At 44.9% G+C, this 27,668-nt stretch overlaps 1 protein-coding gene and 1 long non-coding RNA gene across 2 annotated transcripts in view; both read right to left on the reverse strand.

Annotated features, from left to right (window-relative positions):
• The window catches only part of LOC310853603, a 762,466-nt gene that overhangs the window by 446,862 nt on the left and 287,936 nt on the right, over positions 1-27,668 (reverse strand). The gene's annotated exons all lie outside the window — the stretch shown is intronic.
• The window catches only part of LOC310853551 (uncharacterized protein), a gene marked incomplete at both ends in the record, with an annotated part of 61,528 nt that continues 54,360 nt past the window's right edge, over positions 20,501-27,668 (reverse strand). The window contains one exon of the mRNA XM_083757931.1: positions 20,501-20,682. Within this exon, the coding sequence (XP_083614057.1) occupies positions 20,501-20,682 (182 nt within the window). The remainder of the gene's footprint in view (positions 20,683-27,668) is intronic.

Here is a 27,668-nt window from a genome sequence, read left to right on the forward strand (position 1 = left end):
CTGTCCTCTCTCTGTCCTCTCTCTCTCAACACTCTCTGTCCTCTCTCTGTCCTCTCTCTGTCTCAACACTCGCGCTATAACATTCAATTGAAAATACAAACTTTGAACGTACATAGCTCATGAACTGTTTGACCGTCTGCAATTTAACTTTGATACACATATGCATCTCCTAATGCCGAACAACTTCCATATTCTGACTTTTGACCTCTGACCTTTTGATTACCCGCCATTTTGAATTATATGAAAACCATTAAAAATGTATCTTCTCCCAGGATCTTTGATCAAAATGCACAAAAACGTCTACACTTGAACTTTGGACTTATACGGACAAATAATCGTAACAGATTCCTTTTAAGTGAAAAAATGAAGTTTTTATGAGCCAATGAAAATTGCTGTTTTGTGAAACTTCTTCTGCATCTAATACCTATACTGCATGTTACTGTATAGAATGAGTCAACTGACAGAGTCTGCTTAGCTCAGTCGGTAGACTTTGGACCACAGGGTCACTGGTTCAAATCCAGGTAGTGACAACTCAGCCTGTGATTATTTGTGCATATTGTTCTCTCTCTCTCTGTCTATCTCTATATCTCTATCTCTCTGTCTCTCTCTCTCTCTAATAGAGATACTAGTAACTGTAATAGAGTAATAAGTCTAATAGTGTAATAGTGTAATAAGTGTAATAGTAGTGCAATAGTGTAATAGTGAAATAGTGTATTAAGTCTAAATTTGTAATAGTGTTATAAGTGTATTTAGTGCAATAGTGTAATAGTAGTGTAATAGTGTAATAAGTGTAATAGTAGTGCAATAGTGTAATGGTGAAATTGTGTATTAAGTCTAAATTTGTAATAGTGTAATAAGTGTAATAGTAGTGTAATAGTGTAATAAGTGTAAATTGTGTATTAAGTCTAAATTTGTAATAGTGTAATAAGTGTAATAGTAGTGTAATAGTGTAATAAGTGTAATAGTGTAATAGTAGTGTAATATAATTGTAATAGTAGTGTAATAAGTGTAATAGTGTAATAGTAGTGTAATAGTGTAATAAGTCTAATAGTGTAATAAGTCTAATAGTGTAATAGTGTAATAGTAGTGTAATAGTGTAATAAGTGTAATAAGTGTAATAGTAGTGTAATAGTGTAATAGTGTAATAAGTGTAATAGTAGTGTAATAGTGTAATAGTAGTGTAATAGTGTAATAAGTCTAATAGTGTAATAAGTGTATTTAGTGTATTAGTGTAATAGTGTAATAAGTGTATTCTGTCTTCTCTCTCTCTCCACCCCCCCTCTCTCTCTCCTCTCTCTCCACCCCCCCTCTCTCTCTGTCTCTCTCTCCACCCCCCCCTCTCTCTGTCTCTCTCTCCCCCTCTGTCTCTCTCTCTCTCTGTCTCTCTCTCTCTATCTCCTTGGTCCCGCCTTATCGCTGCTTGCAGCTATATTAGGTATTTCTTTTACACCTCAAAAGAAACAGAAATAGCAGCTCTGGCTGAACCGTGCAGTCGGTTTTCACGAAACGCGGGATTCTGGTAGAGGACCATGCCAAACGATGACTATGCGAAGCCCATGACCATTGGCCAAAGGGTGGCGCTATAACATTCAATTGAAGATACAAACTTTGAACGTACATAGCTCATGAACTGTTTGACCGTCTGCAATTTAACTTTGATACACATATACGTCTCCTAATGCCGAACATCTTCCATATTCTGACTTTTGACCTCTGACCTTTAGATTACCCGCCATTTTGAATTATATGAAAACCATAAAAAATGTATCTTCTCCCAGGATCTTTGATCAAAATGCACAAAAACGTCTACACTTGAACTTTGGACTTATACGGACAAATAATCGTAACAGATTCCTTTTAAGTGAAAAAATGAAGTTTTTATGAGCCAATGAAAATTGCTGTTTTGTGAAACTTCTTCTGCATCTAATACCTATACTAATACTGTATGATGTTACTGTTTAGAATGAACAAATTGACTGTGTCTGCTTAGCTCAGTTGGTAGAGTTCTCACCTCTGGACCGCAGGGTCACTGGTTCAAATCCGGGTAGCGACAACTTAGCCCGTGATTTTTATTTGTGCATATTGCTCTCTCTCTCTCTCTCTCTCTCTCTGTCTCTCTCTCTCTCTCTCTCTCTGTCTCTCTGTCAATCCACCCCCCTCTCTCTCTCTCTTTCTCTCTCTCTATCTCTCTCTCTGTCTCTCTCCACCCCCCCCCCTCTCTCGCTCTCTCTGTCTCTCTCTCTCTCCACACTCTTTGTCCTCTCAATGTCTCCACACTCTCTGTCCTCTCTCTCTCTCCACACTCTGTCCTCTCTCTCTCTCCACACTCTCTGTCCTCTCTCTGTCTCCACACTCTCTGTCCTCTCTCTGTCTCAACACTCTCTGTCCTCTCTCTGTCCTCTCTCTGTCTCCACACACTCTGTCCTCTCTCTGTCCTCTCACTGTCTCCACACTCTCTGTCCTCTCTCTGTCCTCTCACTGTCTCCACACTCTCTGTCCACTCTCTGTCCTCTATCTCTCTCCACACTCTCTGTCCTCTCTCTCTCCACACTCTCTGTCCTCTCTCTCTCTCCACACTCTCTGTCCTCTCTCTGTCTCAACACTCTCTGTCCTCTCTCTGTCCTCTCTCTGTCTCCACACTCTCTGTCCTCTCTCTGTCTCCACACTCTCTGTCCTCTCTCTCTCTCTCCACACTCTCTGTCCTCTCTCTGTCTCCACACTCTCTGTCCTCTCTCTCTCTCCACACTCTCTGTCCTCTCTCTGTCTCCACACTCTCTGTCCTCTCTCTGTCTCCACACTCTCTGTCCTCTCTCTGTCCTCTCTCTGTCTCCACACTCTCTGTCCTCTCTCTGTCCTCTATCTGTCTCCACACTCTCTGTCCTCTCTCTGTCCTCTCTCTGTCTCCACCCTCTCTCTTTGTCTCCACCCTCTCTCTTTGTCTCCACCCTCTCTCTCTCTCTCTCTCTCTCTCTCTCCACACTCTCTGTCCTCTCTCTCTCTCTATCTCCTTGGTCCCGCCTTATCGCTGCTTGCAGCTATATTTGTCCTTGTATTTGGAAGTCTGGGCCATGTCCATAAACTTGTGCTCAGGGGTCTGCAATTGGGTGGATTGCAAAAGACAAATGCAAAAAACTTGGCTAAATACTGTTCTGTCTCGGCTATTATGCAGTCTGTCTATCTGAAGAAGACGTTTCATTTATCCCTAGGTGGCTTAAAACATCCTGTCTTAAGTAGTGTCAAGTAATAGTAGGTATGTCATCAATGTGCTATCTTTTTTCTTTTCCTCTTTTCCCTCTGTGTGTTAAGCATGTGCAGCAGCTATATCTGGTTGGACCATATAATGTTGAACCTAATTCTGATCAGAGTTTGGGTCTATTGTATTGCGCCTCTTATGCAGATCCAAATAAAATAATTCAAATGTGTGCGTGTGTGTGTGTGTGTGTGTGTTTTTTAAAAACACAGGCACTTACTACAATCTGATCCGATTTCACGCACCTTCCAATTCCCTCCGCTATTTGTGAACAAACGTGGGAGAAATATAACAGATCCTTCGTCCAAGCTAACTTTACCAGCAGTAAACCAGCGCAACCCACTCAAACCCTATTCCAAATGGTTCCAAAGGTTTTTTTGTCACCCACTAACAGGCAAATCTTTCCCTATAAAAAGTGTAATCACATGTGCATCTACCCATGTGATCTCCATGCTACGCTGTCCCTGCTGGTCATATATTGGCAAGACCACTAGGAAGCTTAAAACACGCATCAGCGAGCATAAAAGCGCTATTGGCAGAAACGACATGGGAATACCCGGTTGCTGTTCATTTTAATGACATGAAACATGATATATCCACCTTACGCTTTGTTGGTATGGAGATGGTTCCTCTAGCTACGCAGAGGTGGAAACCATGACCTTCTCCTTAAGAGACGTGAGGCATATTGGATCTTCACTTGCGACTTGCGACATCTTCTTTACAAACATTGCAACAAAGCTGGTTAGCAAACTGCCCTCCCACTCTGGGCGTTTTGGTGTAGAGCACATCAAAGCCTTCTACAAAAACCTTGGTGTTTGTAAAGATGATTTTAAAATGACAATGGTAACAACCGAGGAGGTACTTAAAAAACTGAGTGCCCTCCAACCCCACAAGGCCACTGGCCATGACAATATTCCCTCCAAATTTCTCAGAGACTCAGCCTTTTCCATAGCTCCAGTCATCACCCACATAGTTAACCTCTCCATCAAACAGGGACAGGTCCCCCAAGATTTTAAACTGGCCAAAGTAACCCCCTTGTACAAAAAAGGGAGTAAATTAGAACCCGGCAACTACCGCCCTATTTCTATTCTAAGCTCCATCTCGAAAGTGATGGAAAAAATAGTCTATGAACAGGTTGAAAAGTATCTTGCCACTAATAAATTGCTGTACGAGTTCCAATCTGGTTTCAGAACATCCCACTCCACTGACACATGCCTCCTCTATTTGAGCGATCACATCAAACACGAGGTGGATGCTGGAAAATACTGCGGCATGGTCATGCTGGACCTCCAAAAGGCTTTTGACACCGTGAACCACTCCATACTGGTTAACAAGCTTAAAGCTATTGGTTTTGATAGCACATCAGTGAGCTGGATGCAATCCTACCTGGAGGGGAGAGAACAGATGGTGGAGGTGAACGGAACACTGTCCCCTCCCCTCCCAGTGAGCTGTGGTGTCCCACAAGGAAGCATACTAGGGCCTTTACTGTTCCTAATTTATGTTAACGACATGACTTCAGCTTGTGACTGCAACTTGTTCCTGTTCGCAGATGACTCAGCACTGCTGGTCTCGGACAGGAACAAACTGCAGGTTGAAAAGATCCTCAGCTCTGAACTCGGTAGAATCTGCACCTGGCTCGCTGATAACAAACTATCCTTACACCTGGGAAAAACTGAATCCATCCTCTTCGGATCAAATAGTAAACTCAGCAAGGCAGATGGCTTCTTGGTTAGAGTGGGTGACAATATTATCACACGAAAAGATCAAATTACCTACCTAGGTTCCATCCTGGAGGCCAATCTTTCCGGTGATAAAATGGCCACCAACGTAATCAAAAAAGTCAATCAAAGAACAAGATTCCTTTACAGGATCTCCTCACTGGTCAGCAAAAACACCTTGAAGACCTTAACAGGAGCCCTCGTACAAGGTTTCTTTGACTATGCATCCACCTCTTGGTACCACAGCACCTCAAAGGCCCTTAAAACAAGGCTCCAGACCTCCCAAAACAAACTGGTCAGGCTCCTACTTGGCCTCACCCCCCGAACCCACCTCACCCCTGCCCACTTTGACAGGCTGGGATGGCTTAGGGTCGACGACAGAGTACAGCATCTTGCAATGGGTCTGGTCCACAAGATTCGATACACCACCAAGATACCCATGTACCTGTCTAAATACTTCCTTAATGTAAACGAAGTCCACACCCACAACACCAGAGGGAGTGCAACAAACCATGTACAACCCAGATTCGGCACAAACAAGGGACTAAATTCTTTTCGCTCCTATGCCACCAAAATGTGGAACGCTCTACCAACAGTCATTAAGACATGTGAATCCCTTGACTCCTTCAAAACCGCTCTCAAAGGGCACCTACGGATGGCTGCAATTCGAAACTGGCCTCTGTAAAATCTGAATCCCCCCCCCCCCATTTTCCCTCACTGTATATTGTATCTTTTCCCTTTTTTGCTTCCCATATGATGAATTTCTGTTCTGTTCTTTAGCTACATAGAAATGTCTATTTGTATGTCTCTAAATGTTTGTATGTCTTTAAATGTTTTGATGAATTGAACAATGTGGACCCTGTTGTAAACAAGTGTAATGCTTAATTGGGTCGTCCACTCACAGTTGACTGTCTTTGTATTGAGTTTGTGCTAAAATGTACTGTAAATTCTACAAACTGTTAATAAATATTTCAATCAATCAATCAAACACCCTATAGCCCCAAAAGGTTTAAATGATGAATTCTTACTTAATGTGATGTTGTGATTTTGAGGTTTTTCACCTCTGGGTTTTCTGATATACTATATTATATAGTCAATTTGATCATTCAAGAACTGCACAAAGCCCTCGTCTGAAAGCAAGAGAGAGTTAAAACGCCAGGGAGCGCGGGAGTCAGTTTTCCCCAGAAGGGAGATATCCATCGTCACAGGGCTATGGTCTGAAATAACAATGGCATGATATGAACAGCCTCGAACCGAAGACAGAAGTTTATTATCTACTAAAAATAAATCAATACGTGAAAATGTATGATGGACCGGACTGAAAAAGGAGTATGCTTTTGCTGTAGGGTTAAGAGAACTGCCTGATGAAGGTCTGACATCCAAAACGTTGCTCAATAAATCTAAACTCAAGTGAAGACAGTGTGCGGGATTCTTTTTTCCTCTACTTCTCAGGTCACATTCTCACCTAATACTTCGGTAGACTCAATGCGTATGGGCGGAGAATTTGGGACTCTTGCATATTTAATTGGCTGCGGTTTGCCTTCACACTGTCATTCGCAGCAATTGGAAACGCAGCAGGGGGGACCTTTATCAATGTGTTCCATTCATAAACTAGCCTATAGTGAAATCTATGGTGATAAAATTACACTCATAACGTGCATGTGTCGTGCCATCTAGGACCCCCCCCCCCTCTCTCTCTACGCACGCAGCCACCACACACTGTTCTTTTGGGCATGGAGGCACAGCGCTGAGCGCACTGATATAACTCCCCAGTCCCCACACAGTGACAGCACAGCACTCCATGTTTACGGCACGCACAGACAGACAGAATATTCTGTAGGCTATAATAGGCTACACTGCAGTGTTTTTATGTGTTTTCTTAAGAAATTGATTAATGTACTCGTCCTCATTTCGATCAGGGCTTCAGTCTCCTCATTCGACCACGTCTATCCACGGTAACGGGACATCTTTGCGCTGCGTAAAATATGCCTTCTCCGTCTCCAACTGTGTTCAGATCCTCACCCGCCACATTGTTTGCTTCATTTCCTTTATTTACTGCGGATTGCATTCACACCTGCGCCGAATCGTAATCAAGTGCGATTGGAAGCGAAGCGAAAACCCCGGTTTTGCTCGGAGTAAAATGCGGTTGTTTGATACGCATTAGGATTCGAATGAGCCTTCACACCTGCCAAACGAAGTGCACTTTCTGAAAATGCTCAGCAGGATTCGTTTTAATCGCAGCAAAGCTCTCTGGTGTGAATGCAACCTCAGTTCCAGTTATCCGAAACACCCGTCCTTTGTACGTGTGCAGAAGGACTTTTTCTTATAGGAACATAATTATAAAACATACAAACATTTAACAACAATGTATTGTCTCTCATTAGAAACAACAATAATATTCATAAATATGTTTTACATAAGCTTCACTCATTTAATGTGTGAACAGGAATGTTTAGGACGAAGAGCCGTCCTAAAGTCGGCTCTTCGGTGCTACTGAAAATTTCTGACGAGCCGAAATCATTTCGGCACTACAGGGCAGAAACAGCGTAAAATAGGAGTATGAATCGGCCCTTAGCCCTTATGATAATAACAGATCAACAAGCTCGAGTGCAGCGCTATGAGCTTGTAGATATATGTAGATAGACCCAAATTGGGTTAAAGGGCTAGTACATCCATTTACTTTACAAAAACAATAAGAGTGTGCGCGTTCTGTTGTTTGTAACATGCATTGTTTATTCACCGCTGGTCTGTGACATCACTGAGATGCAATTGGCTTGCATCGCCCTCTAGTGGTTATGCAGATTAGCACCCACAGGTGTCAGTATAATGGTAATCACAAATAATATGACATATTGTACTCCTCACTAGATGAACAAGTGAACAAGAAAAAAATACAACTAATAATCAGACGTAGGTCAGGTTACAGAACAAACATAAACAGCGGTAATAACAACAATTAAATAAAGTTTTCAAATACTTGCAGTGGTATAAAAGGTACAATGATGAAAAGTATTGAAAGATGAAAATATTATTGAGTACATGTAGGCGTACTTAAAGCTGCTATAAGCAGCAATATGTCAAAATGTAATGACCTTTTTTACAGTTATTTGTTGGTATTCAGACAGCCAGCAATGAGTAAAAGGCTTTCAGTCTCTGTGACATCATCTAGGGGCCACAATCTGCATTCAAAGATGTTCCTAGAAGCTTTGTCATTGGTCGAAAAAGAAACCCCGGTCAAAATGACTAAGCAATCAGGAAGTAGACAGGCAAATCGACCAATGAGAAAGGTTTGAGCAAAATCATTGAATGCAGATTGCTGCCCCTCAGTTAAAGTCTACCTCGACTCGATTAGGTGATGTAATGGTGATGTAAAACAAACGGTGCAAACACAAACAACCCTCTGACAGATTTGCGCGCCTCCAGGCGCGTTTGTGCCCTGGGGCCACTCTGCTTCACGCGCCTCTGGGCGCGTTTATGTTTTTTTATGATTCTGTATAGATTTATCGTTTATATAACTGTCTACCGAATATTTAGCGAAGATATCAACTACATTACCCAGAAAACCCGTGTCGCGTCACGTGGCACACGTATTTTTCCTATTGGACGCCATGACACATGGCTCCCCAGCGGCTGAAAGCAGGCAAGCCCGGACAAAGGAATCACTCTCAGTCAGACGATCGTCACGAAACTCACGATCGCATCTCAGCAAAATATATATATATATATAATGTATTTTTTAGTATTAATTGTCCTTCCATGTCCACTGCTGTCCAGTGGTCTTCTGGAGTCCGGCTGCAACATATTTCACCATCGGATTACACGTGTACTCTACTTTATTCACCCACCGTCATGATAAGGTAATTTCTTTTTATTGTAATCGAAAATACCCAATATGACATCGAGCCGACCTAGTGCTGATATCAGATGGATGTTGTAGAACCATAAATAGATAGATCTAACTGGCTTAGTCATCGTGACATCACGATAAAATAATAATAATAATGATAATAATTGATCATCATGGCGTCGCGGCGACGGCAATGATCTCTGATCATTGCCGTCGCCACATTCCACTGCTGTTCCACGGCTGTTGGCTGTTGTAACGTTCTAATGTCGCCAATCGCCATATTCTTTTATCGTAATACTACTTGTGCACGCATCTGTAGCATCATGCTACGACTCACAAAGACACAACTCATTTGATCGCTAGCAGCCGGGTAAAAACACCATGTAGGCTATGTATGTAATAGTAGCGTGCACTGACTACAGCTAAATGTATTTTTTCAGATGGATGAAGGAGGAAGAAGACGATCGGCTGCGACGATGGACACTGAACCTCATTTCATTCATTTCACGGGGGGGGGGGGGGGGGGGGAGCAGGGTTTTATTTTATTTGGCCTACACACACACACACACCGTCAAGAACAACTGGAGTCTGGACTGCAGTGGAATAAAGCCCTTTGAATTGAATTGGTTTGGGGACACTGAGGTAACTTTTGTATGTAGGCCTATTTATTTTCTGTAATATTTATTATAATGCTATTATGTTGGTAGTCAGAAGAAATAAAAATGCACTTTTCAAATCCGAGATACATGTCATTTCTTTACACTATTCTGAGGTTTATGGTCTGACTAAGCGAGTTTCAACTGTGATTTACTCTGTAACGGTGGATGGTAAGAACCCATTTAAAAAAATATATAATACAGTATACATCCAAGTCTATATTTTTATACATATCGTAGGCATCAAATGTCATCAAAGTCATCAAAACAATGTCATAGCATGTGTTTTTTATCGAAACTGTGTTTCTTCATAACAGGTTTTTGAGATGCATGAATGAATAGACTAGGGTACTGGTAAGACTATGTAAACATATTATATATCAAAATCTTCGTTAGAATGTCTAATTTCATGAAAAAGAAAAAAAAAAAGTTTCTATCTTGTTCCAGTAGGGGTCAGTAGGCAGTTTTATCTGGGTTGGTGCAGTTTGGTCACAACTGACCATGATATTTATAGATGGCAAAATATCTACAGTGGTACATGTGGGAAACTTTTTCTTTTTTTATTATTGAACTAGACAACTCTCCCTTTAAAATGAGATATGTCATAGGTATGGGCTCCCTGTAGAAAAAAAGGAAAATGAAACTTAAAACAGCCATATCTTTTTGTTTTCTTCTAGAAACACTACATTCTGAAGTGCAGGCTCTTTTAAATGGCTTCCAACACAAAAACTAAACATTGTATCAACTCAGTTCATTTTTTTTCCTGGAAGTAAAAATGTCAAGCTTTCTCTGAATGTCTTTTATTGTCGCAGTCACAACAGAGAATTTTCAAAAACGCATTTCTGCCATAGAAAATCGTACCAACTGCTATGAAATCAGAGGGCTGGTATAAAATAAAGAGACAATATGACGTAAACGGCACATTATGGCGTAAAATCCCTTCATTGTCAAGGCTTCTCTCCTGTATGAGTCCTCATGTGTCTTTTTAGATGACCTGTTTGAGTAAAGCCTTTACCACATACTGTACACGAAAAGGGCTTTTCGCCTGTATGAGTCATCATGTGTCTTTTTAGACTACCTGTGTGATTAAAGCCTTTACCACATACTGTACAGGAAAAGGGGTTTTCTCCTGTATGAGTCCTCATGTGTGTTTTTAGTTGACCTGTTTGGGTAAAGCCTTTACCACATACTGTACACGAAGAGGGCTTTTCGCCTGTATGAGTCATCATGTGTGTTTTTAGACTACCTGTTTGGGTAAAGCCTTTACCACATACTGTACACGAAAAGGGCTTTTCGCCTGTATGAGTCCTCATGTGTGTTTTTAGATGACTTGTGGAAACACAGGCTTTACCACATACTGTACACGAAAAGGGCCTTTCTCCTGTATGAATCATCAAGTGTGATTTTAGAGTAACTTTGCGAGTAAAGCCTTTACCACATACTGTACACGAAAAGGGGTTTTCTCCTGTATGAGTCATCATGTGTGATTTTAGATGACCTGTTTGAGTAAAGCCTTTACCACATACTGTACACGAAAAGGGGTTTTCGCCTGTATGAGTCATCATGTGTGATTTTAGATTACCTGTTTGATTAAAGCCTTTACCACATACTGTACACGAAAAGGGCTTTTCGCCTGTATGAGTCATCATGTGTGATTTTAGATGACTTGTGTGAGTAAAGCCTTTACCACATACTGTACACGAAAAGGGCTTTTCTCCTGTATGAGTCCTCATGTGTGATTTTAGATTAGCTGAGCGAGTACAGCCTTTACCACATACTGTACACGAAAAGGGCTTTTCTCCTGTATGAATCCTCATGTGTGATTTTACAGTACCTGTGCCAGTAAAGCTTTTACCACATACTGTACACGAAAAGGGCTTTTCGCCTGTATGAGTCCTCACGTGTGATTTTAGAGTAGCTGTTTGATTAAAGCCTTTACCACATACTGTACACGAAAAGGGCTTTTCTCCTGTATGAATCCTCATGTGTTTTTTTAGAACACACGTTTGAGTAAAGCCTTTACCACATACTGTACACGAAAAGGGCTTTTCTCCTGTATGAGTCCTCACGTGTGATTTCAGATTAGCTGAGTGAGTAAAGCCTTTACCACATACTGTACACGAAAAGGGCTTTTCTCCTGTATGAATCCTCATGTGTGATTTTAGATTAGCTGTTTGATTAAAGCCTTTACCACATACTGTACACGAAAAGGGCTTTTCTCCTGTATGAATCATCATGTGTGATTTTAGACCAGCCTTGCAATTAAACTTTGTGCCACACTCTGTACAGCTAAAGGGTTTCTTCCCTGTATGAATCACCATGTGTGTTTTCAGTGTTCCCTTTCGATTAAACATTTTGCCACACTCTGTACAACTAAAAGGTTTCTTCCCTGTGTGACTCCTCATGGATTCAGGTTGTTTTGTTGATTTCAGGTCCTGGGACAGTTTGCGCTGTCCTCCCACATGTTGTGTGTTTTGTGATTTCAGTGTGTTTAAAGCTGACTGGTCTCCCCTAGTCTCCTCCCACTCATCACTGTCTTCAGTGTCAGATTCAGAACAGTGTGAAGAGAGGAGCTGCTCATCACTAGTTGGTTGTGATGTTCCACAGTCCTCTACATCAGCTTGTGTTTTCATGTGTTCAGTTGAGGTGCCGGCTACAGGCTCTGTCTCTATGTTTTCATCATCTTCATCATCTTCACTTTTCACTGCTAGTAATGTCAACGTTGACCCACCAGCCTCTTCTGCTCTTTGAAGTAGCTCCTCCTGTTCCTCTTTAATGTGTGGAGGTTGTGGTTCCTCCTGGACCAGACTGGAGCTCCTCTCCTCTTCAGGTGGAGCCTCCTCTTTACACACAGGGACGTGCAGAAAGTCTAGGAAAAATAATACAAAGAGACTCTATAAAAGGTTTGAATCTTGTACCTCAGTGCAGAGTAGTGTCTGGAAGAAGTATCAACAGATTACGCTCTGTCCACATGTTCCAACATTGAAATGTGACGGTGCGCTGACTGCGCTCTGTGCTGTAAATAGTGTGGTCGTTGTTTGTTTACATTGCAGCGCTCTCATAGAAGATGTGAGACGAGCTGAATGAGACGTAGTCATTATTATTTAGAAAGTAATGACTTGTAAATGTTAGATCAGTGAGTCTTCTGCAGCAGGTTAGTTACTGAAGTAGAATTAACTGAAAAGCTTCTCTGAACCCATAAATACTTTTACAACCAAACAACATTTGTTTTACAATAGTCACATTCTGAATACTTTGTTTTCTTTAATGCTTAAGTCGATAACCGATTCATATCGGTTCATCTTTACACCCTCAGTACCGACACACTATCACCAATAAAATAAATGAAGTGCTTTAAACTTACTGAGATCCAGGTGGTCTTCAGGTTCCTGTTTAAGGTGGAATTCAGGTTCCTGTTTAAGGTGGTCTTCAGGTTCCTGTTTAAGGTGGAATTCAGGTTCCCGTTTAAGGTGGAATTCAGGTTCCTGTTTAAGGTGGAATTCAGGTTCCTGTTTAAGGTGGTCTTCAGGTTCCTGTTTAAGGTGGTCTTCAGGTTCCTGTTTAAGGTCGTCTTCAGGTTCCTGTTTAAGGTGGTCTTCAGGTTCCTGTTTAAGGTGGTCTTCAGGTTCCTGTTTAAGGTGGTCTTCAGGTTCCTGTTTAAGGTGGTCTTCAGGTTCCTGTTTAATAGAACCAGTCGTGGCTGGAGAACTGATCTTCACCTGCAGACTGGACTCCACACACTGGACTGGAATGAAGGAATACAATGAATACTTTAATACTGAGGACTTTGTGACGTGAATAAGGACTTTAATAATGACTTTGATTGATGTGACATGGGTTGAAAATGAAGTTTGAATATGAAAGAGGGAACAGAGGTTGTAAAGGCATTACATTTTAATGTATTTATTTGTTAATATTTGTCTTTTCAAAGACTGGGCTGTGCTATACACGCCCCCCATGGCCCGGGAGGGAAGCCAGGTGGGGAGGGTGATAATTGGGACTGCACGTCCCAAGGGGGCGGCAGTGGCTCAGCGGTAGAGTGGCTGGATGGGGACCACAAGGTTGCCGGTTCTATCCCTGTGGGCTCCCCCAGAGTTAGAGTCAAAGTGTCCTTGAGCAAGACTCTGAACCCCTAATTGCTCCTGATGTGCTGGCTGGTGCCTTGCATGGTTTCCGCCGCCATCGGTGTATGAATGTGTGAATTGATGCACAATCTATGTAAAGGGCCTTGGATAAAGGCGCTATATAAATGCACCATTTACCACGTAATCCTACAGTCTTTTTCAATGTAAAGGGTCACGGGACACAAGGGTGGTCCCAGGGACATTTTATGAGTCCTACTTCAACAACGTTAGAGAGTACAGTACTGAGTACAGTATTGCATCCCAGGACCCCCGGAGGGTGACATGATTGTGTTTGTTCTGAATGCAGTGAGTCTAAGGATGCAGGCTGTTTGTTCTGAATGCAGTGAGTCTAAGGATGCAGGATGCAGGCTGTTTGTTCTGAATGCAGTGAGTCTAAGGATGCAGGATGCAGGCTGTTTGCATCACTGGGACTGGAAGGAATCCTACAGGCTGGGGCGGCACCGTCAGCAGGGAGTGTTGGGTGGGAGGAGTAGGACGAAGCCTCTACGAAGCCCTACCGCGAGGAGCCCTCCCGGTGGGGGCTCCTCACTGGTACCAGAGTCAGTAGGACGAAGCCTCTACGTCCTCCCGGTGGGGGCTCCTCACTGGTACCAGAGTCAGTAGGATGCAATAAGCAGTGTCAACATAATTAAATTGGGGAGTAGGAAAAAACATATCTACATACCGATCCTGTACAACTTCACTACAGGGTTGAGTCTTGTATCAAGCGGTCCATGTCTCTGGTCCATCTGTCGCTGATCCTCTGATGTGGATGAATGTGAGTCCATCTCCTGATAACGTAATCTCTCCCTGTGGTCTGTGGAAAACACAGTGACAAAAAAACAACAACTGAATGTCAAAACATGACTATTGTAACTCCCTCCTTACTGGCCTACCGGCATGCTCACTTAAGCCTCTCCAATTAATCTAAAATGCCGCAGCTCGCTTGGTCTTCAACCAGGCAAAGTTCTCACATGTCTCCCCCCTTCTCCACTCCCTCCATTGGCTCCCGGTCGCTGCCCCTCCCCCTTCTCCACTCCCTCCATTGGCTCCCGGTCGCTGCCCCTCCCCCACTCCCTCCATTGGCTCTGATGCTGGCATTCAAAGCAACCAAAGGTATGGCACCCCCATATATTGCAAGTCTGATTGAACTCTACAAACCCTCCCGGGTGCTCAGATCAGCAACGCAGGGAAGCTGGAAGAACATTCACTAAAAACGCCAGTACAGGCCTGGGCCGTGGTTCAGCGGTCCAGGCACCTTGGCTGGTAATCCAGTCTGGCAGTGTGCCGCGGGTTCGACTCCCAATCCCGACAGCCTTTACTGCATGTCACCCCCCCATCTCTCTCTCCATTTCATGTCAGCCTCCTGTATGTCCCTGCATTAAAAAGATATTTAAAAAAATGACGGTATAACTCAGGAAAATTACGGGATAACACACCACACATCCCAAACTGTGAAATTCACTTCCTTCCCATTGCAATCAGAGCTGCAGACTCACTCCCAATCTTCCGCCCTAGGCTGAAAACCCACCTCTTCAGACTCCATCATAGCCTGTAGCACTTGCCCTAGCCTCAACGACCTTACAGGTGTACGCAAAGGCTCAGATTATCTAGTTTTGATAGCATTTTCTGGAGACATAGCCTTATATAGAATCAGGGCTCCAGTGAGTGACTTAATAGGTTTGTATATGGCACCTAATGTATTAAGGTGCTACTTAAAATGTAACGAGGTCGCACCGGTGATACTTGGAAAAGGCAAAAAGAAAAAATCAATGTGTTTTTTCTGTGGGAACGACTGAGGCACGGGCGGCTATGTTAGTAGATAATAAAATATTACTTTATGTTGAGTCAATCACAGAGTCCTCCCTCCCCCCTCTCTCTCTCTGCCTGTCAAGAAAACAATTGTGTCAGAGGAGACATTTTACAACTGAATTATAGGGCTGCACTAGGGATGCCAAACGACTCATATTTGGCCAATCGACGAATCGAGGCCAAAAATCGACGTGTCGAACGACTTTTTTCCTTTTTTTCTTAATTATTTTTATATTTTTGTTGTTGCTGCGCAGCAGTTGAGGAGAACGCAACTATGCATTCCTTTAAGCAACACAACTTCTGCAGCTGCATCAATATGTTTAGAATTTGCATCAATGATCAAATCCCAATAATAAAAAATAAACTTTATTTTGTAAACAACGAAACTGAAGGAGCAGCGGCGCTATCGGCTAGCCGCTAGTCCCAACTCTCAAGTGTCTGCAGCCTGTCACGAGTAATGAACTGATACGGGACGCACGTTGTTCCGTATTTTAATGTCGGGTCGGATAATAAATACAGTATAAATGACGGCGGGATTTATTTGACAACTCTGTCCTGCTTTCTTCACGAGAAGAGAAGAGCGCTCACCGCTCAGAACAGAGCAGACCTGTGGCTGTCAGCACTTTACAGCATGTGTAGATGAGCTGGGTCTGGGAAGCTCAGAGCTGCAGCCATTGGCTCATGATACGAGCACACGACCAATGGGACTGATCATTCAGTGTTGCTAAGATACCACCCCCCACCACACACACACGCACACACCCTTGGACGATGGGGTCCACAGCGCTCTGCTCAAAGTCAACTTGCATGCGACGAGCGGCACTGACTGACTGAAAAAATAATAATACAAATAAAAACGATTTTTCGACTCATACGTTTTGAGTCGCGGGAGGCATGTCGAGTCGATTTTCAACTTTTTTCAACATCCCTATGCTGCACGATTAATCAAATTTTTATCAAAATCGTGATTTGTTGGATTTGGCATAGCGGCGAGTAGCTCTGAACCATAGCCCTAATGCTAATTCTACCCTAGCATTAGGGCTATGGAACAGAGATAAGCGGCGAGTGGGTGCTGCTGCACAACATGAAGCTTATTGATTGATTGATTGAAATATTTATTAACAGTTTGTAGAATTTACAGTACATTTTAAGCACAAACTCAATACAAAGACTGTCAACTGTGAGTGGACGACCCAATTAAGCATTACACATTACACACAACAGGGTCCACATTGTTCAATTCATCAAAACATTTAAAGACATACAGACATTTAGAGACATACAAATAGACATTTCTATGTAGCTAAAGTACAGAACAGGAATTCATCATATGGGAAGCAAAAAAGGGAAAAGATACAATATACAGTGAGGGAAATTGGGGGGGGGGGGGGGGGGGACTTCGTTTACATTAAGGAAGTATTTAGACAGGTACATGGGTATCTTGGTGGTGTATCGAATCTTGTGGACCAGACCCATTGCAAGATGCTGTACTCTGTCGTCGACCCTAAGCCATCCCAGCCTGTCAAAGTGGGCAGGGGTGAGGTGGGTTCGGGGGGTGAGGCCAAGTAGGAGCCTGACCAGTTTGTTTTGGGAGGTCTGGAGCCTTGTTTTAAGGGCCTTTGAGGTGCTGTGGTACCAAGAGGTGGATGCATAGTCAAAGAAACCTTGTACGAGGGCTCCTGTTAAGGTCTTCAAGGTGTTTTTGCTGACCAGTGAGGAGATCCTGTAAAGGAATCTTGTTCTTTGATTGACTTTTTTGATTACGTTGGTGGCCATTTTATCACCGGAAAGATTGGCCTCCAGGATGGAACCTAGGTAGGTAATTTGATCTTTTCGTGTGATAATATTGTCACCCACTCTAACCAAGAAGCCATCTGCCTTGCTGAGTTTACTATTTGATCCGAAGAGGATGGATTCAGTTTTTCCCAGGTGTAAGGATAATTTGTTATCAGCGAGCCAGGTGCAGATTCTACCGAGTTCAGAGCTGAGGGTCTTTTCAACCTGCAGTTTGTTCCTGTCCGAGACCAGCAGTGCTGAGTCATCTGCGAACAGGAACAAGTTGCAGTCACAAGCTGAAGTCATGTCGTTAACATAAATTAGGAACAGTAAAGGCCCTAGTATGCTTCCTTGTGGGACGCCACAGCTCACTGGGAGGGGAGGGGACAGTGTTCCGTTCACCTCCACCATCTGTTCTCTCCCCTCCAGGTAGGATTGCATCCAGCTCACTGATGTGCTATCAAAACTAATAGCTTTAAGCTTGTTAACCAGTATGGAGTGGTTCACGGTGTCAAAAGCCTTTTGGAGGTCCAGCATGACCATGCCGCAGTATTTTCCAGCATCCACTTCGTGTTTGATGTGGTCGCTCAAATAGAGGAGGCATGTGTCAGTGGAGTGGGATGTTCTGAAACCAGATTGGAACTCGTACAGCAATTTATTAGTGGCAAGATACTTTTCAACCTGTTCATAGACTATTTTTTCCATCACTTTCGAGATGGAGCTTAGAATAGAAATAGGGCGGTAGTTGCCGGGTTCTAATTTACTCCCTTTTTTGTACAAGGGGGTTACTTTGGCCAGTTTAAAATCTTGGGGGACCTGTCCCTGTTTGATGGAGAGGTTAACTATGTGGGTGATGACTGGAGCTATGGAAAAGGCTGAGTCTCTGAGAAATTTGGAGGGAATATTGTCATGGCCAGTGGCCTTGTGGGGTTGGAGGGCACTCAGTTTTTTAAGTACCTCCTCGGTTGTTACCATTGCCATTTTAAAATCATCTTTACAAACACCAAGGTTTTTGTAGAAGGCTGTGATGTGCTCTACACCAAAACGCCCAGAGTGGGAGGGCAGTTTGCTAACCAGCTTTGTTGCAATGTTTGTAAAGAAGATGTTCAAGTGGTTGGCTACATCGAGTTTGTCAGTGATGAGGGTGTTATTCGATTTGATGTTTATGTTAGTAAACCTGGTTTTTAGTTTCCGACCACAGCCTAGTTGGTTGTTTAGTAACTTCCATAGCTCCCGAGGATTGTTTTTGATTTCCTCGGCTTTATCATTGATTGGTGCTGCTGAAAACGGAGTTGGAACACAACGCATGCATTCTCCCTTCTCCAAATAAATAAATAGAGCTGATGAAGTGAGACATTAAGCCTTAGGGTTTAACCCGGAGAACAGAAGACTTCTGAGGCCACCAGGCTGAGGCTCTGAGAGCCACTCTGCTACACTAGCAGCTGCCGATAGCATATAGCTAGCAGCTAACCTTAGAACTCTATGGTGCTAACTAGATAGCACAGCTAGCTATAACACCATAGAGTCATAAGGTATCCGATGGCAAAGCTAGCAGGCAGCTAACCATGAGTTATAAGCTTAGCAGCTAGCTCTGGTCCATTAGCTCCGGCAGTAAGAGCAGTAACAAAGCTACCAGAGTTATAATGTTAGCAGCACCTACAGCTAGCTATAGCTTGCTATCAGAAGCTCGTGGTGTAGTGTAAACAAACTGTACGTAGGGTTCCAAGCGGGGCTAATCTATACTGATCTCATCTCGTCAAATCAAATCACGTACCTTCTTAAACCAGACGCAATCAATTATCCTGTTGAATTCGATTGATCCGTGAAGTTATTGGTGAAGTATTGATCTACTTTGTGACGTAAAATCTATCAACAAACTTTGCTCCGCGCCGGTAACATCATCCAGATGCGACGGTCCTATGCTTAGAAGCCAAGTGAATGAATGGTGCAATGGCGCCACCTACTGGCCTGGTGTGTGGACATCAGATTGAGTACATCTGTAGAATAGATTTTCTTTGTCACTCACTGACTCACAATACAAAGGTCTATGAAGTGACGTCACTCACTGACTCACAATACAAAGGTCTATGAAGTGACATGTTGGTGTGACGTCATGCTTCCACAGTCCACACATTACAGATCATTTACTAGTTACTAGTACTAGTTACTACTGGAATAAACTTCCATTCGAGCTCAGACACGCACCCTCTGTAGACATTTTTAAATCTCAACTCAAGACTCACCTCTTCACTCTTGCTTTTAGTTGAGTTTTACTATGCACGTTCCTACCCTGTCCTGACTGATTTGCTGCATGTGGTGTTTTTATTTGTTTTTATTGTCTCCACCAGGCCGAAGGCATGTGGGGAGAGTATGTTTTGCACTCCGTCCGTCCGCGTGTGTGTGTGTCCGTGTGTCCGTGAACAGCTAATCTCGGCCACCGTTAACCCGGTCGATGCCATATTTTGCACACACACTCCCTGGATGCCAACCATGAACCTCTGCCCCAAACTTTCCAGAACGGCCTGTTATAGCGCCACCAGGAGGCCGCTTTGTGCAAAAAAGCGTCCTCCTGGTGGCGCTATAACAGCTCTCTAATTCACAGTTGTTGACGTTCCTTGAAGTGTACACCGGGTTGCCATGTCTCCATATTATAAGCGACTTCGGGCTTGTTTTTCTGTAAAGTTGCTTGTACTCAGTACAAGCAACTTTACAGAAAAACAAGCCCGAAGTGTGTGTACTGTATTGTAATACAATATTATTGGTATTTGGTAGATTTATTTTGGAGGGGGGCTTATTTGTAGTTACATGTGTATACATTTGCTTATTTGGGCTTGCTTCCTAATGTTTTAAATGTTGTTAAAGTAATAATAAGCAAAGGCACCCCCAAATTGGGCTATTTGTCTGTAGTGCTGTGCAGACCCCCATCTGAAAATGTTTTGTACCCCAAAACCAGATTTATATATATATTCTAAATCCCCCCCCCCCCCCATTCTACAAGCCCACAGATTGGTCAAATAGAGAAAGTGATCCATCCATCCATGTGCCTTTCTTTTGCCCTTGTTTTCATAGACCTGGATGCTTTCTTTAGCAAATTCTGGCAACACTGGTTGTACCACCCACTTGATACCTCCTCCTTTACCACACTGTCAAAAGCAGATGACAGTGAACTTGAAGTACAGTAGAGAGACAGAACACTCACCCATCACTTCACTTCACAGGGAGATCAGCTTCAACGAGGAGGAAAGACACTATAGGCTACGCACCTTAAGACAGCGAATAAATCACAAAAAAATACAATGGCTGCTAATTTCCACGACCTAACCGCCAATCTCGTAAACAGAGAGGCGTTTAATTTCTCCTCCCTCCAGGGCGAAGTTGTACCCATTGAGAACGTCGCGTCTCTCTGAGGTACGACCACCAGGGATTACACCCAGATGAACGAGCTTCACGGGAAGTTCTCGGGCAAGGTGCTTGTGATCCTGGGAGTTACCTGCAACCACTGGCACAGAGACCAGAAAAGAGAACACAACAGAGTGAGAGGGGGCATAATTGGCACACGGCCGTGCACAGCTGCCCGGCCCGCCATAAAGAATACAAAACAACGTCAACAACACTACAGTGGCGCACACACAGCAGCCCGACCTTCAGAACACAATAGAAGACAATAAAGACAGACTATAGACAGTCTTTACCATTAGCAGCCAGCAGCAGTTCGGCACATTCGTCAATAAATAAAACAACCCGTGCTGACACTACTCTGATAGCTGACCGGAGACGGAGACATGCATGCGTCCCGCGCGTAAAGCTAAACCAGAAACTATCCTTATTGTTTGGGGATACAGTGTGTGCTACTTCTGTTACTTCTCTGACAAACAGTTCAACTTCTTATCTTCAGCCAGTCAATTAGTGGGACACAGACAGAGACACCAAAATGTGGAACGCCCTACCAACAGTCATTAAGACATGTGAATCCCTTGACTCCTTCAAAACCGCTCTCAAAGGGCACCTACGGATGGCTGCAATTCGAAACTGGCCTCTGTAAAATCTGAATCCCCCCACCCCCCACCCCATTTCCCTCACTGTATATTGTATATTTTCCCAGTGCTTGTATATTTTCCCTTTTTTGCTTCCCATATGATGAATTCCTGTTCTGTTCTTTAGCTACTGATGTATATTTCCATAAGCATATGCCTTAATACATGTAATAATTGTACACCTCATAACACTTCAGCTTACAGTTCACCGGGACAGCTAGTCAGCTGAGCTCAGAAGACAGCTGTTACTATACTGCATGTGGTTATTTCAGTCAGTTTGCTCAAACAGTGATTCCTCGAAGATAGGAGAGTTATTTATGGAGCCACCTGAGATAATAGGGCTTCATTTTAGGGGTGTAATTAAATCCCCCAGGGTCTGTGTGAACTCTTATCTACTGCAGGTTGGTGTCAGCTGCTAGACTCATCTCTGAGTCTCTATACTCTGTTTGTCTGTCATGAATAACAACATATCCTTGCCAAATATGCATCTAGAACTAAGAATACAATTATATCTAATTATTTCATTACATGGTAATCAATGTCCTGTATATTTGATATGGTACATACATTTCATTCTTATAGTTACCTGTTTAAATGTGTTAAACAGTTCTCATCAAGATGTCTGAGTGTCACTCAGAATAGCCCTAGTCACTGATTGGTCAGGGAAAGCAAGGACACTTGAAGTCCCACCTCCTTGATGTGAGGAGGGACTTTTTGACTTTCTAAGTTTCTGTAGTATAAATGCAATACGTTTTTGTCTATACGGTGTGACAGACAGATACAAGTTGATTCGAGTGGACTTTGTCGTGTGTGTCCCCATTTTTGTCGTGGGCCGTTGTCCTCACGTCGCCTTGTTCATTGAGCCGTGTTTGTGTCAATAAAACTGCGATACAACACTGGGATTGAAACTTTGTCTGGTTCATTGAGGGTCGCCTCATCTGACTCCTTTACGCACGACAGCGCCGCTATCCAGAAACATCACTACATAGAAATGTCTATTTGTATGTCTCTAAATGGTTGTATGTCTTTAAATGTTTTGATGAATTGAACAATGTGGACCCTGTTGTAAACAAGTGTAATGCTTAATTGGGTCGTCCACTCACAGTTGACAGTCTTTGTATTGAGTTTGTGCTTAAAATGTACTGTAAATTCTACAAACTGTTAATAAATATTTCAATCAATCAATCAATCACAGACAGACAGAGCAGCTGAGAGAGAGAGAGCAGAGAACAAACATCAAAGGCACACGCACAGCTGCAGTAGATAGGTTGTTACTTAATTGAGGCTGAAATGTACGGAGCCCCTAAGGGGACATTTCTAGGTAGATTATTTAAGAGATGGTGGTTTATGTTTTCTGGTATGGAAAAACATTTTAGATGTTGGCAGGAAAAAAACAAGGCTATAACATTTTTCTTTTAGGAGATGGAAATGTTTTGAAAGGGGAAAGATATTTTTTTTGGAGGGGATGACAATTTTCGAGGGGGTGACAAAAATAAATCAAGGCTGTGACTATTTTTTTTTAGGAGATGAAAATGTTTTTAAAGTGGAAAGACTTTTTCAAAGTCGTGCGCACGACTTTGAACTCGTGCGCACGACTTTGAAGTAAACAGAAGCACATGGCTACCTGTCAACAGAAGCACATGGCTACTTGACCCCCAGCGACCCCCAAATGGTAACTCTGTCATTCCTCTACCGTTTTGGACGGGGGTGGGCTCATTTGAATCGTGTCGCCCCCCTGGGGGCGTCTTTGGGGGTCTCAAGGTTCGGGGACCCCCAGGGACCCCAAGGGACCCCCAAATGGTAACTCTGTCATTTCTCTACCGTTTTGGACGGGGGTGGGCTCATTTGAATCGTGTCGCCCCCCCGGGGGCGTCTCTGGGGGTCTCAAGGTTCGGGGACCCCCAGGGACCCCCAGGGACCCCCAAATGGTAACTCTGTCATTTCTCTACCGTTTTGGAAGGGGGTGGGCTCATTTGAATCGTGTCGCCCCCCGGGGGCGTCTCTGGGGGTCTCAAGGTTCGGGGACCCCCAGGGACCCCCAAATGGTAACTCTGTCATTTCTCTACCGTTTTGGACGGGGGTGGGCTCATTTGAAATGTGTCGCCCCCCTGGGGGTGTCTTTGGGGGTCTCAAGGTTCGGGGACCCCCAGGGACCCCCAAATGGTAACTCTGTCATTTCTCTACCGTTTTGGACGGGGGTGGGCTCATTTGAATCGTGTCGCCCCCCCGGGGGCGTCTCTGGGGGTCTCAAGGTTCGGGGACCCCCAGGGACCCCCAGGGACCCCCAGGGACCCCCAAATGGTAACTCTGTCATTTCTCTACCGTTTTGGACGGGGGTGGGCTCATTTGAATCGTGTCGCCCCCCCGGGGGCGTCTCTGGGGGTCTCAAGGTTCGGGGACCCCCAGGGACCCCCAGGGACCCCCAAATGGTAACTCTGTCATTTCTCTACCGTTTTGGACGGGGGTGGGCTCATTTGAATCGTGTCGCCCCCCCAGGGGCGTCTTTGGGGGTCTCAAGGTTCGGGGACCCCCAGGGACCCCTAAATGGTAACTCTGTCATTTCTCTACCGTTTTGGATGGGGGTGGGCTCATTTGAAATGTGTCGCCCCCCTGGGGGCGTCTTTGGGGGTCTCAAGGTTCGGGGACCCCCAGGGACCCCTAAATGGTAACTCTGTCATTTCTCTACCGTTTTGGATGGGGGTGGGCTCATTTGAAATGTGTCGCCCCCCTGGGGGCGTCTTTGGGGGTCTCAAGGTTCGGGGACCCCCAGGGACCCCTAAATGGTAACTCTGTCATTTCTCTACCGTTTTGGATGGGGGTGGGCTCATTTGAAATGTGTCGCCCCCCTGGGGGCGTCTTTGGGGGTCTCAAGGTTCGGGGACCCCCAGGGACCCCTAAATGGTAACTCTGTCATTTCTCTACCGTTTTGGAGGGGGGTGGGCTCATTTGAATCGTGTCGCCCCCCAGGGGGCGTCTTTGGGGGTCTCAAGGTTCGGGGACCCCCAGGGACCCCTAAATGGTAACTCTGTCATTTCTCTACCGTTTTGGATGGGGGTGGGCTCATTTGAAATGTGTCGCCCCCCCGGGGGCGTCTTTGGGGGTCTCAAGGTTCGGGGACCCCCAGGGACCCCTAAATGGTAACTCTGTCATTTCTCTACCGTTTTGGACGGGGGTGGGCTCATTTGAATCGTGTCGCGCCCCTGGGGGCGTCTTTGGGGGTCTCAAGGTTCGGGGACCCCCAGGGACCCCCAAAGACGCCCCCAAACCTTGTATCCCCCAGGGGGGATACACAATTCAAATGAGCCCACCCCCGTCCAAAACGGTAGAGAAATGACAGAGTTACCATTTGGGGGTCCCTGGGGGTCCCCGAACCTTGAGACCCCCAAAGACGCCCCCTGGGGGGCGACACGATTCAAATGAGCCCACCCCCGTCCAAAACGGTAGAGAAATGACTGAGTTACCATTTGGGGGTCCCTGGGGGTCCCTGGGGGTCCCCGAACCTTGAGACCCCCAGAGACGCCCCCGGGGGGGCGACACGATTCAAATGAGCCCACCCCCGTCCAAAACGGTAGAGAAATGACAGAGTTACCATTTGGGGGTCCCTGGGGGTCCCCGAACCTTGAGACCCCCAAAGACACCCCCAGGGGGGCGACACATTTCAAATGAGCCCACCCCCGTCCAAAACGGTAGAGAAATGACAGAGTTACCATTTGGGGGTCCCTGGGGGTCCCTGGGGGTCCCCGAACCTTGAGACCCCCAGAGACGCCCCCGGGGGGCGACACGATTCAAATGAGCCCACCCCCTTCCAAAACGGTAGAGAAATGACAGAGTTACCATTTGGGGGTCCCTGGGGGTCCCCGAACCTTGAGACCCCCAAAGACACCCCCAGGGGGGCGACACATTTCAAATGAGCCCACCCCCGTCCAAAACGGTAGAGAAATGACAGAGTTACCATTTGGGGGTCCCTGGGGGTCCCTGGGGGTCCCCGAACCTTGAGACCCCCAGAGACGCCCCCGGGGGGCGACACGATTCAAATGAGCCCACCCCCTTCCAAAACGGTAGAGAAATGACAGAGTTACCATTTGGGGGTCCCTGGGGGTCCCCGAACCTTGAGACCCCCAAAGACACCCCCAGGGGGGCGACACATTTCAAATGAGCCCACCCCCGTCCAAAACGGTAGAGAAATGACAGAGTTACCATTTGGGGGTCCCTGGGGGTCCCTGGGGGTCCCCGAACCTTGAGACCCCCAGAGACGCCCCCGGGGGGCGACACGATTCAAATGAGCCCACCCCCTTCCAAAACGGTAGAGAAATGACAGAGTTACCATTTGGGGGTCCCTGGGGGTCCCTGGGGGTCCCCGAACCTTGAGACCCCCAGAGACGCCCCCGGGGGGGCGACACGATTCAAATGAGCCCACCCCCGTCCAAAACGGTAGAGAAATGACAGAGTTACCATTTGGGGGTCCCTGGGGGTCCCTGGGGGTCCCCGAACCTTGAGACCCCCAAAGACGCCCCCAGGGGGGCGACACGATTCAAATGAGCCCACCCCCGTCCAAAACGGTAGAGGAATGACAGAGTTACCATTTGGGGGTCGCTGGGGGTCAAGTAGCCATGTGCTTCTGTTGACAGGTAGCCATGTGCTTCTGTTTACTTCAAAGTCGTGCGCACGAGTTCAAAGTCGTGCGCACGACTTTGAAAAAGTCTTTCCACTTTAAAAACATTTTCATCTCCTAAAAAAAAATAGTCACAGCCTTGATTTATTTTTGTCACCCCCTCGAAAATTGTCATCCCCTCCAAAAAAAATATCTTTCCCCTTTCAAAACATTTCCATCTCCTAAAAGAAAAATGTTATAGCCTTGTTTTTTTCCTGCCAACATCTAAAATGTTTTTCCATACCAGAAAACATAAACCACCATCTCTTAAATAATCTACCTAGAAATGTCCCCTTAGGGGCTCCGTAGAAATGTGACTACGGTATAATAACCCGCACACCCCCCCCCCCCCCCCCCCCCCCCCCCTTTGTGACGACGTTAGCATTAGCATCAGTGCTATGCTAGTCCCAGCAGCAGCAGCTGAGCAGCATCACCTGTCTCGGACTCGCCGCCGGCCATTAGCATAGCTCTGTTACAGAGTCAAGAACACAACATGTCAGCGAGTAAAGTCACATCCCAGACGGTAAAAGCGGGCCTCAAACGTAGACCTACTGGACCGTCAGAGCGGACCGCAGAAGGAGACGAACTATTTGGGCTTTTTAAGAGAGAGATGTCGGAGGAACAGCTCTACCAGGCAGCCATGCTGAAGCAGCCTGTGATAAAGTTACACAGAATAAGTAAGTGCATGTTTTCATGTCACTGTACACTTTGATTTCCATCTTCCACGGAAAGCACATGTACACTAATGTTGTCGCTACTCGGTGGAGTAACGGAGTAATGCTTCCTCCTATAGAAGTCCGACTCCTAGCGCTAAACTCAAACTGTAGTTAATTTTCTCCACCAGGCCGAAGGCATGGGGAGAGATGTCCGTTTGTATTTTTAAGTTTAACTATAACTGCACGTCTGCACCGATCAGTGTAAAACTTTGTATGCACACTCCCTAGAGGCCAAGGAAAAACCTTTGCCCTGCATTTCACATCTGCTCTTTATAGCGCCACCAGGAGGCCAACTTATGTAAAACACATTTCTTTTATATTACTCCTTCAGATTTGATCAAAATTTCACTCTAATCGGTACACATGATTTCTGTAGTCATGTGATCAACAAGGATCTGTTTGATTTATCATATTCCACCCTCTTTGGCTAAGATTGTCTTCAGGAGTGGGCCGAGTGGCTCATTTTGTACAAAATGTCACAGAATTAACGCAGCATCCGATTGCGGGGAAACTGCACGCATATTCCCACTAGGCTGAGGAAGGAATGCCACAAAAAATTCTAACCTGGTGGAGACCTGTGCCCGAGTTTAAATTATACTGTGCATGTGTGTGTGTGTGTGTGTGTGTGTGTGTGTGTGTGTGTGTGTGTGTCTGTGTCTGTGTCTGTGTCTGTGTCTGTGTCTGGGTGTGTGTGTCTGTGTGTGTCTGTCTGTGTCTGTCTGAGCTGCAGTCATCAGGCATGCCAGGAATCAGCCTGAATGTTCCAACTGACATCATGAAATTAGAACATTAGTTGCTAATACAATTATTTGTATGGGTATGTACTGTACGCGGTACTTACAATGTCTTTATGGGTTCCTACTTGGAACTAGGGATGGTTATCGTTAGGATTTGTATGAGTCCGATACTAGATCCGGTGTTACAGTTTGACTAGTTACCTGGTTTGTCTGGTTCCCTGGGCTGGATTTGCGCTTGCATGAGCCGTCTTTCACAGCTGTCTCATGAAGGGGGCGGAGCTATCTTCTATCTTCTCGGAGCGGAGCTATCTTCTATCTTCTCATTAAATATCCATCCGATTGTTTGT

This window comes from Protomyctophum parallelum, assembly GCF_964188405.1.
Source record: "Protomyctophum parallelum genome assembly, chromosome: 22".
Lineage (NCBI taxonomy): Eukaryota > Metazoa > Chordata > Actinopteri > Myctophiformes > Myctophidae > Protomyctophum > Protomyctophum parallelum.